Genomic DNA, 13,002 nt, shown 5'->3' on the forward strand with positions numbered 1-13,002 from the left:
TTGTTTTGATGAGTAGTGGTACATTATTCATTCAGTTATTACTGTTAATTTGTCAAAATTTTTTCCATTCAATATAGCTTTTGCATATATCTTCTGCATATCTCTTTGGCAATGCTTTATATGAAAAAGATACGTTAAGTGGACTATTTTATCTCTAGCGCTACCTTTTAGGTGGGAGTGGTTCTCTCTACCTTCAGGAGAAACTGATAACCAGGCAACCCAGTATGGCAGTCATGAGTACAGTCTTCAAAATAGACAGATCTAGGTTCTCATTTCCGGTCTAGCACGTAACAGGTGGGTGGTTTGGGACAGGTGATTTAACCTCTCTGTGACTGTTCTCCCATTTGTAAAATAAGGATAATAATACCTTCCTACTAGGGATTTGTGAGGACTAAATTATACTGTACATAAAATGTTTGACACAATGGAGGCTAATAATAGCCTCAAGCTTGATTATAATAAACATTTTCCTGCGTCACACACTCTCAGAATTTGTAAGTCATACAGTATAAATGGGTATATATTTTCAGAAGTTTTTAAAATGAAGTTTGTAATTATATCTGGAAAAACCTAATTGTCCCATATTTACTTAAAATGAATTTTATTTCCTATGTAAAAAAGTAAAGTCTTCCATCAGTTACTCTGGGACCTTTCAGTCCGCAGGCCGATGCTCTATCCACTGAGCCAAACCGGTTACGGCAGCCCTAGTTTTTAGAATGTTTTGTTTTGGAGGGTAAAAAGATCAGCACAAAAATAATTAAAATACAAAGTATGGTCAATAATAATAATAATAATTAACACCTGTTAATGTAGTGATTAAAAGCATGATCTCTGGAGTTATACTATACAGTTCAAATGCCAATCATATGATGTTGGGCAAGTTACTTAACATTTTTGTATGTTACTTCAATTATAAAATGGGAATAACACCACTTAACCTCGAAGGGCTTTTATGAGTAGATGAGTTAATACATGTAAATACTTAGTACAGTACCAGCACATTAAAAAAATGTAATAAACAACAGTTAACATTATCAAACATTCAATATTTGCCAAGCACTGTGTTAATTGCTTTACCTGCATAATTTCACATAATCTCTACAATGTTGTTTCTAATATTATACCCATTTTACTGAAAAGGTAACTGAGAAGCAGGGAGTTTAGGTAACAAGATTATATAGCTAGTAAAAAAACAAATGCCATAAGAAAGACATATCGATAAAATAGGGATGATGATAATAGTACTTACCTTAATGAGATTTAAATTAATATTTGAAAAGTGTTTACAACAGGGCCTAGCACATAATAAGGTCTATATGAGTGGATGTTAAATAAATACAAATTGCTATGGTGATTCAGAGATGGCAATAAACAACTTCCATGATGGAGACTAAGGAGGCTTTGGAATGGTGACACTCAAGCTAAATCCTGGAGGGAGGGAGGGAGGGAGGGAGGGAGGAGGAAGAAGAAAGAAAGAAGGAGGAGGAGGAGGAGGAAAAAAAGAGGGGCAGGAAGTAGAAGAAAGCTCAGAGTAGAGTATGCAAAAAGAAAATACGGGTGTAGTTAAATTTGATTAGGTTAAAAAAGCTCCCTTTTCCAGTGGTTCTCAACCTTCTGGCCCTTTAAATACAGTTCCTCATGTAGTGACCCAACCATACAATTATTTTTGTTGCTACTTCATAACTGTAATGTTGCTACTGTTATGAATTGTAATGTAAATATCTGATATGCAGGATGGTCTTAGGCGACCCCTGTGAAAGGGTCGTTCGACCGCCAATGGGGTCGCGACCCACAGGTTGAGAACCACTGCAACAGTCACTATTTCTGCCAGCTGTACCTCAAAATATCTCATCATTTCTTTCACCCCTGTAGAATCTGCTATCCTGACCCCTTCATCATCTATTTTACAATATTTATGGAGTGCCTCAGCGTAGCAGACACTGCTCTAGGAGCTAAGGATACACCAACGAATAAGACAGGCCAAAACCCAGTTCCTGCTCTGCACTATAGTAATACTCCAAATTGGATTCCCAGCTTTCGGTCGGCCCTACTCCAATCCATCCCCCACAGGGCGAGGGAGGCGGGAAACACAGACTGGTCCAGGCGCCCCCTGGCCTCAGTCCCGCTGCAGCACTTTCCCAGCGTATTCAGAGTGAGTTGCAATAATAGCCCAAGCATCCTGATCCGGGCGCTTCACTGACTGGCCAGCACAGCCTTACCCTACAGCTCTCACCCCGCGCGCTCTGCACTGGGGTCGGAGTACATCCCTCAAAGTCCCCAATACACACCCTTATAAATAAGCACCTGCTGAGAGACATGGCTAGGACTCCACCCCAGTTCCTCCTGGGACGTTCAAACCGCCCCCACTCCGCTGTCCTGGATGTGAAAACCGCCCCTCCGGCTCTGCAGCCTAAATAGCCGCTCAGACGGGACACGTCCCCATCGATCCGGCACCCAGAGAAGCAGGCGTGTACCCCTCCACCAGAGGGGCCGGAAGGGGCGGGGCTTCGCGCGTCCCGGGCCCGCATCTTGCCTCAGTTGGCCGGAAGGAGCCCGGCGAGCCGCGCGCGGGCGCGGACTGAGGCTGCGCAGTGGCGCCCCGCCAGTCTTGGGCGCTGGCCGCGTGGCGGTCACCGTCCCGCGTCCTAAAGCGCTGCCCAGCGGCCACAAAGCCCCTTCTGTCGTCTTCCTAGTCCTCCTCCCGCCGCCCCAGCCGCTGCCCAGCCCCTCCACTGGGGTTTGCTCCTGGCTGCCCGAAAATACGCTGCAGAAACCCGAGAGGGGGGTCTCCCCATCCTCCAGGCTGAGACGGTGAGCCCTGACCGCCTCGCAGGAGGAGACCCCGGGGCCCCACCTGCAGGAGAGCCCCCACCTGCAGGAGAGCCCCCACCTGCAGGAGAGCCCCCAGGAGAACCTGGGCGCCCCGAGTGGGCGGGGCCCCGGAGCCCGGCCTCACCGGAAAAGGCGCGAGGGTCTCAGCAGCCCAAGCTTTGGCCCAGGGACCCGTGGTGGCGGAGTTGGTGCGGTTCCTGCTGGTGAAGGACAAGAGGAAGAGTCCCACCCCTCGCTCCGAGATGGGGAAATATGTCATCCGAGACTTAGAGGATCTTTTCCCTGAGATCAGCGCTAGGCTGCAGGACATCTGCGGTATGCCTTTGAGTTTGAGCTGAAAACAGCTGGGCCTCAAGCACCACACAGATCTTGATCAACAAACTAAAGCCTCCTGAGGAGGAGGAGGACCTGGGAGGAGGTGGCCCCAGATTGGGTCCCTTAATGATGGTCTTGGGCTTTATCCACATGAATCAAGGTAATAGCGCCAGGGAGGCACAGGTCTGGGAGATGCTGCGTCGGTGGCGGGTGTGGCCCTCCAGGGATGCCGATAACATCTCTGCCTCTTGGGGCACCCGAAGAGGATTATTATGGAAGAGTTCATGCAGCAGCAATACCTCAGTTACAGGCAGGCGCCTCGCACCAATCCACTACTAGGTTGTTCATTCTCTTGGGTCCCCTAAGAAACCTGGAAACCAGCAAATTGGAAATCTTGGGTTTTGTGGCCAAGCTCCATGAAAAGGAACCCCAGCACTGGCAAGTGCAGTACCATGAGGCCCTGGCAGGGCAAGTCAACAGGGTCAGAGCGAGGCCAGTAGGAGGGTTAGGGTTAGGGCCAGAGCCAGTGCTAGGGCTGGCACCCACCCCTGTGAGGGCTGGAGAAAAGTGGTCAGCGAGGGGGAGCAGTCCTTATGGAAGCTAATGATTGAGTCTGAAGTGTTGTAGGTGAGGGCAGGGTTATTACTTCTCAAGCCTCAGGAGGCTTTAGTTTGTTGATCAAGTACATCTTGTGTAACTCAAATTTAAGTTTTGTATCTTGCCATGTTTTGTTACATTTAATATACTCAAATTGGTGTTTATGAGATTGGGGTACTTTTTCTTGTAGGATTTTGTGAATAGAGTTTTGATGGTTTTGTAAAATCGTTTGAAAAACTTTGTATTTTATCCCATTGTGCCGCGCCAGCATGGCCAGGTTCAGTGAGCCTGAGGAGGGGTGGTGAAGGATTAACCCTTTGCTGTCCAATGTTATTTTTGGAATTCAAACAGTCTGGTCCAAATTAATTGACGGGATTGAAGGTTGAACTTTTTAATGTTCTTATTGCTCGACGTTGGACCTGCTCCTAGCTCCTGGTCTCTCGAGTCAGCCTTGAGGTTGGACCAAAAAGGGTTAAAGAAGACAGAAAAGAGGATACAGCTGGGGCTAGGTCGGATCACTGTACCTGGATGAGGAAACAGTGACCCAGTCTGCAAGCCAAAGCTTTATTTTATAGTCAGAGCACACAAAGCAAAACAAGATAAGTGGTCAACATGTTTACAATGTTCTTGTGAGTTTCACCTTGTTTTGGCAGCACTTGCTGCACCTCCTACAGCCCATTAACTACCTAGGAAGGAGCAAGGGAGGACTATAAGGTCAAGCTTAATTATGCTAGGAGGGCTCTGCCCTCCAAGCTGGGAGTTGTTTGTGGCCCTGTCACAGGTCAGTCCGAGGCTTAACCCTACAGCCGCTCCCTACATCCCATGATCTAAAATTATGCAGCAGAGTAAGACTGTACTTTAATGGTTCCAGGGAGCTCTGCAATGTGATGATCTGGTACCAGGAAAAATATAGCTGATTGGTCAACAGCTTCCCAACACTTTTTGTCTATTGTATAAAGAAAAAAGATTGATATGTACCTCTATTTGCTTAGCTATTATAGTATCTAGAGAAAAATTAAAATGTAATAAATTAGAAGTATGCTCTGGTATACGAAATAAATTAAACATTTGCTGAGCATTATCTTTACTGTGGTGCACTATTTGGGGCCTTTGGGGATAGAATGTTGAACAAGATAAAGGGCCTACTTTTCAGAACTTGACAGTAAATAAATAAACCAGAAATTACGTGCAGTGAGTTGAAGGCTACAGGGGGACACCTAACTCAGCAGGAGTAATTGGCTGAGGCTTTGGTCAAGCTTTGGGAAGAGGTGAAATGGGGTGGTCAGAAGAGAGGAAGGTAAAGAGGAAAAATACTTTGGGGTGGGAAATAGCATTAAAAATGACCGAGGGCCCTGGCTGGTGTGGCTCAGTTGGTTGGGCATCGGCCCAGTGCCCTGATCCATGTTTCTACCTGTCACTTTGCATCTGCCACTTCCAATTTGGAGGAGACTTTGTAATCATCCCATCCTGCCCCTCACATTCTTAACTACTCATGAAGGGCCATCTTCAAAGTGGGGCTTCTGCAATGCCTACCATCGTCACTCCAGATAAATCCTATAGAATGGGTACATAGAATAAAAGGGAACCTAGAAGAAGGGTAACCAAACCAGAGATAGGTGTTGAGTTATGAAAATGTGCTACAGCTACCATATACAGAAGAGCCGCTTTTTACTCTCTTTTTTAAAATATATTTTTTTATTGATTTCAGAGAGGAAGGGAGAGGGAGAGAGAGTTAGAAATATCAATGATGAAAGAGAATCATTGATTGGCTGCCTCCTGCACGCCCCACACTAAAGATGGAGCCCGCAACCCAGGCATATGCCCTGACTGGGAATTGAACCGTGACCTCTTGGTTCATAGGTCGATGCTCAACCACTGAGCTGAGCCACACTGGCCGGGCTCTACTCTCTTTAATGCCAATTTTTTTCTGCTTGTAGTTATGTCCAAATAACATTTCCGAGTATGTTAAGGTTAGCATGGAATAAAAACACTTAGAGACACAGACCCGGTTATCCAAAAAATCAGACTGATACCAAAAGCTATAAGTATATGGGCAAAAAAGTTAATTAATGTTTAAAAATAGGACTTCTGGGCAGTTTATAACTCATTAAACAAACAAAAATATAGAGTGCCCACTGTATGCCAAGGACTTTGCTAGGTTCTAAAGATGAAAAGGGGAAGATTGGCCTTACCCTCAAGGATTGATAAGGATGATAATTTCTCACATTTGTATTTCTCATGGCTGCTGAGAGGTCAGCAGTGCGTGCACCTAAAGACCAGATTACTTGGTGATTTGCCGATGGTCAGCAAACAAGCACCAAAAGTACAACCCAACCCTCTTGCCCCCCAATTCAGTGTGTTTCATTCTAGCACACTGTCCCCATTCCTGCCTTCCAATATGTTCTGTGTGATTTTAGTTATCACAACTCCAAAACACAAGCAAGGCGTGTGTAATTACCTCCAGCTGCACCTGCAGGCCTTATGGGAGTGGGGTAGAGTAAAAATACTCCTCATTTCACCAGTGGCAGAGGTGACTTTGTTGAAGGTCAAAGGCGTAGTACGTGGCAAAGACAGAACTAACAACAGTAACCATTTATTAAACATCTACAGGCCAAAGGCATTTTTCTTTCTAATTTTTTTTTAATCTTCCCTCAAGGATATATTTTTCTTGACTTTTAGAGAGGAAGAGAGAGAGAGAGAGAGAAGTGAAAGAGAAACATCAATTGGTTACCTCCTATACACACCACCACCTGGGATCGAACTTGCAACCTTGGTATGTGCCCAGACCGGGAATTGAATCTGCAACCTTTTGGTGCACAGGACAATGCTCCAACCAACTGAGCGACTCAGCCAGAGCTCTTCCTACTTTTCACAACCATATTGCAAAGTAGGTATTACTAAATACCTCCATTTTACAGATGTTAATCATGCTAATACTTGCCATTTCTTCAATACCTAAGATGAGCCAGCTTTTTTATGCTTTACATATGTTTTAATGATCTTTATAACAATCTTACAGGATATATATCTGTTCCATTTTGCACTAAGCAAACAGACTTTGATAAGCTATAAAGGTCCACAGATAGTGTATAACAAAACAAGGAAGTCTGAGTAAAAAGCCTGCATTTTCCACTATTTTACATTTCCTTCATCTTGGCACAGAGTCCTTCCAGACTCTGGTCTTCTGTCTCCGGACTTGTGTTCTTTCTTCAAAGACTGCTGTCTCTCTGGAGATACAAACAAAGATTGTGTAGCCAAAGTAATTATGACACACACTGGCCTGTAGGAGGTAAAAAGGAGGCTAAAATAAAGTTGGAGAATTATCTGTGAATATTGATCCCAGCTCTGCCTACTTTCTCTCCAGTGTTTTCGAAGTGCTGACTACATGTAGAATGTGTATTTTTGCTCAAACTCAGCATGTTTTGCCCTTTTAGGCCATGTTGCCTCAGCCTTTAGTATGCTCTTGCCACTTAGCCTCAAATTAAGCCTCAAATTAAGTTTTTCATGCCATGGAACAATCAGATAACATTTGTGGACCTGCAAAGATGATTCTCAGCATGTTTTCAGCTGGCAGAATACATACCCTTTTCTCAGAGTGAAAGACCTCCCATGTCACAGGTGCCATCAGCTTCTCATCTCAGAAGTACTCAAAATCTGGCCTCTAGGCCCATGTGTAGAGCAGATATTGGCCATGGTGAGGACAAGAGATGAATTCTATTGTGTATGGTCATTCAAATGAATCCCCCATTTCCTTCCCCTTTAGCCACAAATAAAACTAAATCTTCCTGGGCCAAACACTGAGTGAGGAGAGCAGGGTTCTTGATGGTGTCCCACCCTGTTGGTCTTCAGAGGTTCTTAGGGAGCAACCAATCTTCCTTTGGGAAAATGGGAGTGGTAGCAGATGGATTGCTCCAAATCATACTTACTATATTATGACTAGAAAGCAAAAACAGTAAAGGAAATTCCCTTGAAAACTATGAGTCATGTCTTGGACATTAGGAAGGTCTCAGTGCAGCCACAGACTACAGAACTTGACACCAGAATGAGGACTTTTGACCTACTGGAACTTGGAGAACGAGTATTTGGAAACAGGCTGAGGTTGATTATAGCCCTAACATCTAGCAGGCACATAGTGCTCCAGAGGTGGCAGCTCATTTACAGCCCTGCAAATCAGGCTTCGATTCACAGGCTCAATCACAGTTTCCACTAGAGATAATTATGCTTCATGTGTTGGTCAGGGTGGCAATTGGTGCTTGTGCAAATTATTCCTCAAATTGTGCAGCCCAGCAGAGATGGCAACAATTACCTCCCAGCAGAAACATAATGTACTGAGTAAGAGGTTACATATTCTGAAAAGTGTCCTAATCAAGGTCTTTTAAAAGTCATGACTGTGAACTGAAGAAGGAATACAAACTGAGAACTGAAGTTCTAGGAAAGTTTAGTGGGTGATTGGAATGGTGGTCAGCTACAATCCACAGCCCACACCCCATCCTACCAGCTGATTGCAGACCCTGCTGCCCAGTTACCGAGCCAGTGATGACCGATCACAATAGCAGCCAACATTTATTAAGTCTTGTGTGTCAGGCATGATGCTAAGTAAGAAAACCACATTGTCTTATGCATCTGCACAACATTCCCATGAGGCACGTTCTACATTTGCCAGCATTACAATACTTACTTTAGGGAAACTACAGGGAAGGAAAATTCTGTTCTGTTGATATATAAGTTAAATGACTTGTCCAAGCCCATGACATAGCTAGTGAGCAGCAGATCCAGAACTTCAACCTAAGTCTTCTGCGTTCTTGCTGGTGTCCCACCCTGTTGGTCTTCAGAGGTTCTTAGGGAACAACCAATCTTCCTTTGGGAAAATGGATGAGAGAGAAGGAAAAGAGAAGTTGTTGTGCTCATTTATACCTTAGCCTAGAGCCCCCAGGCTAGAGAGTAGAGGCCATGAGAAGGGGAGAGGCAAGTTGGCTTCTCTGGTTGTAGGGTCATGGGCCTTTTATCACAGAAGGGACCTGAATTGGAAGAAGAATCCATTTCTGAGGAATGATACCTGTGAGCAGTAGCTCTGTGGTCCCTGCAGTGGGGGAATCAGCACAGGGAAGCAGCAGCCCCAGCCTGAGCTAGTTCAGGAGGTCTGCTGGGCATTGAGCCCAATGAGAGACAGCCTCATTTCCCCAAGCACAAGACAGAGAGGACCTCCTGATAAGGAAGCTCTTGGCCCCTGAAGCAAACATTCTACTCTCTGCTATGCAAGAGCTTGTGGCTTCAGCTGAGTTACCCAACCTCTCTGAGCTTTGATTTCATCTTTAGACAGCGATAATGCTATCTATCTCAAAACACTGTGAAGACTGAATGAGGGAATTACTAAGCACCTACTCTGTGTCCAGTACATGGTAACTATTATTATATAAGGTGCTCATTTAACAATTTTTTTAGCATCTTCTATACATACTAGGCATACATACTAGGTAGTATGATTACAGCAAAGGACAAAATAGACAAGAATCCTTGCCTTCCTAGAACTTACATACAAGTGTAAGGATATAGATAATGAGGAAGTATAATACGTACATAGCATGTTGGATGGAGAGCTGTCTATGTCATAGGGAGAAATGAAGCAGGAAAGGGGAAAGAGTGCTGGGAGGGTATGCAACAAGAAACAGCCTGGTCAGGGAAGGCCTCCCTGAGAAGTGGCATTTGAGTCAAAACTGAAGGTGATGTGCAGGGACCCACAAGCTGTCTGGGTGATGGGGGAGAGGGCATTGGCAGATGAAACAGCAAGTCTGACAGCCCACGGTGGGAGCAGGCCAGTCAGGTTCTGAGAAATAGCTTCTGAAAGCAGAATGAGTAGAGGGGGAGGGCTCAAGTAGGAGATGAGCCCCTTATCCTGAACGAGCTTGCAGAGCTGGCACAAGTACCTAAAACAAGGAATAAACACGGATCTGCACCCAGGAGTTACTGTAGGAGTTCAGCAGGGGAAGACACAGCAGCCTTGGGCCGTGCAGTGGCTTCCACTGGGCCCAGAAGGAGAAGGAAAAGGAAAAGATCTTCTTATTCATAGCTCTTGTTTTTCTAATTACAAATGCTTATGGTGGAAAATTTGAAAAGTTTCATAGAAATATAAAGAAGAAAATGGACTGTCTAGAATACTGGCACCCAGAGGCAACCGTGGTTAATAGTGCAGTGCGTATTTAGTTTTCGCCTGCCTAGGGTATAAGTGATTTGTTGCTACTTTAACAATGAATTGTAATGACAGAGCCTCACTCTATGCAATACTCCTTCAAATATTTCTGGGAGCTCCCAATGGGTCATCTCGAATGATGTCACAAATTCATCTCTTCACAGCAGTCACCATGTGGGGCTCATGGAGGCCACTGCTGGAGATGCTCCTTATGGGGTCCCCCAGCATCCATGGCTGCTGCCTCCTCTGTGCCCCCAGGATTCTGGAGGGATACTGTGCAGAGGTTGACGGTGTCCTTCTTCCCAGCTATGTGCCAAGATATGTCACCTGGCTCCCAAAGCAAGAGTTCCAAGCCCTCTCCAACATCCTCAGGAAGGTTGTAATCTCTTGCAAGCAACTCACCAAACTTCAGCTGAAAATAGTCACCTTCACAAGGACCGGTCCAGGCTCTCTTCCTTCACAATTCCCCTCCACAAACCTTAGATAAAAAAGGAAGGAACGGGCAGTCTCCATCTCCCAAATTATGGCTATTTACACTGCTGAACCAGAACAGTGAACATTACATTCAGCTGACAGTGACTGTACAGTTTTAGGTTTCTGTTGGTTTTCCCAGAACAAAGCAGAAGTCTGCCCCAAGGCGAACTAAAGTCTCTACCGCCAGCAAACTGCTTGCAACTATGGCACCCTTTCCCCTACTTTCCCCACCTCTCCTCGTCATGTTTTCAAAATGTTATGGTGTTATCTACAGTGGCTAGAATTTAGGTAAAAAGTTGAAATGGGAGAAAGGAGTCCAGGTGGGTAAGGGCAACAAGTCCAGCATAGATAGGGTAGCAGGTAGCAGTGTGCTGGGGACCACAAGGGGATCAGTTAGGTTGGGGCAGAGAGTGTGTGGGGGAGAAGCAAGGAGAGGGTGCTGTGGGTGGGAAAAGTAGCTGGGGCTAGAGGTTGAGGGAGCCATGAGTGCATGGCGGTGCTTTAGGACAGCGGTCGCCAACCTTTTGGACCTCACGGACCACCAGTAGTCCACGGACCACCGGTTGGCGACCACTGCTTTAGGAGGTGGACCGGCTGGTTGTGAAGGGGGAAGCTGGAGGCAGGAAGGCCAAGTAGGAGACTTTGGCGATAGTACAAGTAGGAGTCAAGGACAGCTCTACCGGGGGAGCGGTGGCAGCAGGAATTGGAGTGGGAAAGGACTGGTTGGGGGAATTAGTTGAAGTGATTAGATAAACTGATTAGCTGTGGGAAATGAAACAGAGGGACATGTAAGGGATGACTCTGCAATTTCAAGCTGGAGTGACTGGCAGAATGCTGGAGTCGTTTATCAGGACAGCTGGATGCCCAGGGGGAGCTGGTTTGAGATCAAGAAGATGGATAGGACTTCAGGCACATTGAGTCTCAGTTGCTCAGTTGGACATCCGATGGACTTTTAGAGATAGAGCAGTGGAGGCATGCTGAGGCTGAAGGCAGACACTCTGAGTCATCCTCTTAGAAAACATAGCCAAAACTATGGGCTGTCTCCTTGGAGCGTTTAGAGGAAATTTGACCCATCTCTCTTTTTTCTAAAAATATTTTTTAATTTTTTTTGAGAGAGAAAGGAAAGGAGGGGGGAGGGGGGAAGAGAGAGAGGCATCATTGTGAGAGAGAAATATTGATTGGCTGCCTCCTGTACACCCCCTACTGGGAATCGAGCCTGAAACCCAGGCATGTGCCCTGACTAGGAATCGAACCCTCAACCTTTCAGTGCACAGGATGATGGCCAACCAACTGAGCCACCTGGCCAGGGCTCGTCGCTCTTCTTGCTGTGTGGGAGAAAGCAAGAATCTTGGAAGTTCCAAGCAGATTACCCAGAAATGCAGCCCTGCTCCCATAGTTGCCTTTGGTGGTTGGTCTGTGTCCATCTTCTAGATTTACTTCTACAAATGATCTGGGGGATAAGAAGGAGATCTCAGGGGAAGCAGCATGGCCAGGGGCTCAAGAAACCGAGAAAAGAGAAGCTGCACGTCATTGTAGGTGGGTATCAACTAAAGGGTGACCAAGAAGCTTTATGTTCACTAAAACCAGAACTGCAAACAACAGAGTCGCACTGCACTGAATGGACTCGTGACAGACCTAACCAGGACTTACATGGGCCAACTCATGGGATTCCAGACTTTTATCCTGAGGAAGGAAGGTTCTCATTCAGGGAGAACCCATTCAGACCTTGGACACATGGGACACCTCGCCAACCAAGGGGCACCTCGCCCAGACACAAACACAAGCTTGGTACATACATGTAGAAATATATCCTCCAACTATACAGAAGACTTGAAGAAATAATATCATTTGGAAACTATTATATACCAGGTACTTTACTTGGAGTTTTTCTAGTATTTTCACATTCAGTCTCACAATAGTCGTGAGAGAAATTTATTATTTGAGAGAACGAGATTATTTTTTCATTTTATAGAAAACTGAGACTCAGAAAAGTTAAGTATTTTGCTCAGATTCATGCCTGGAAAATGGAAGATGGTTCCTGACCCAGGTCTGCCTGTGTACTATTATTCTTCATTCTTCACATATGTGTGCACAACAGACTTATACACACAACCACATGTCCATCCCTGCTAGACACACAAAATCCCCATCAAATGTAAGGTTCTCAAGGGCAGGGATCTTCATTTTGTCCACTGATGTATCCCAGGCTTCTAGGACAGTGTCTGGTGCATTGTACACATTCAATAGATATTTTGTGGTGGTTGTTAAATGAATTGAATGAATACACACGCATACAGCCCTCACCTATGCGCACACACACACATACACACACACACACACACACACACTCATTCACTGAGTCACTCACTCACCTTCACACACATTCATAGATGCATCAAATTCACCACCTCAGAGGAGGTCACAGGTGAGGAGGACCCAGCTCTCAGAGCTGCCCCACCAGCCTGCTCCCGGAGAGGTGACCTCCGCATCATGGACCCCACTGCTGGTTCGCAGTCTCTTCCCCAGAGCAGGCAACGAGCCCTTTCCCCAGCCTCAGAACAGCCCACCTCTCTGTGTCTTTGGCTCAGTCAAAACAA

At 45.6% G+C, this 13,002-nt stretch overlaps 1 protein-coding gene across 1 annotated transcript; it reads left to right on the forward strand.

The window, feature by feature from the left end:
- Nucleotides 1-1,383: 1,383 nt before the first annotated feature.
- Nucleotides 1,384-3,774, forward strand: MAGEF1 (MAGE family member F1). The gene is given in 6 exon segments (XM_023750504.1): nucleotides 1,384-1,409; nucleotides 2,834-3,196; nucleotides 3,198-3,372; nucleotides 3,375-3,501; nucleotides 3,504-3,635; nucleotides 3,638-3,774. Coding segments are annotated over 6 exon segments (960 nt in total).
- The last annotated feature ends 9,228 nt before the right edge of the window (nucleotides 3,775-13,002 follow it).

The sequence above is a fragment of the Myotis lucifugus genome, unplaced genomic scaffold, assembly GCF_000147115.1.
Source record: "Myotis lucifugus unplaced genomic scaffold, Myoluc2.0 scaffold_14, whole genome shotgun sequence".
Lineage (NCBI taxonomy): Eukaryota > Metazoa > Chordata > Mammalia > Chiroptera > Vespertilionidae > Myotis > Myotis lucifugus.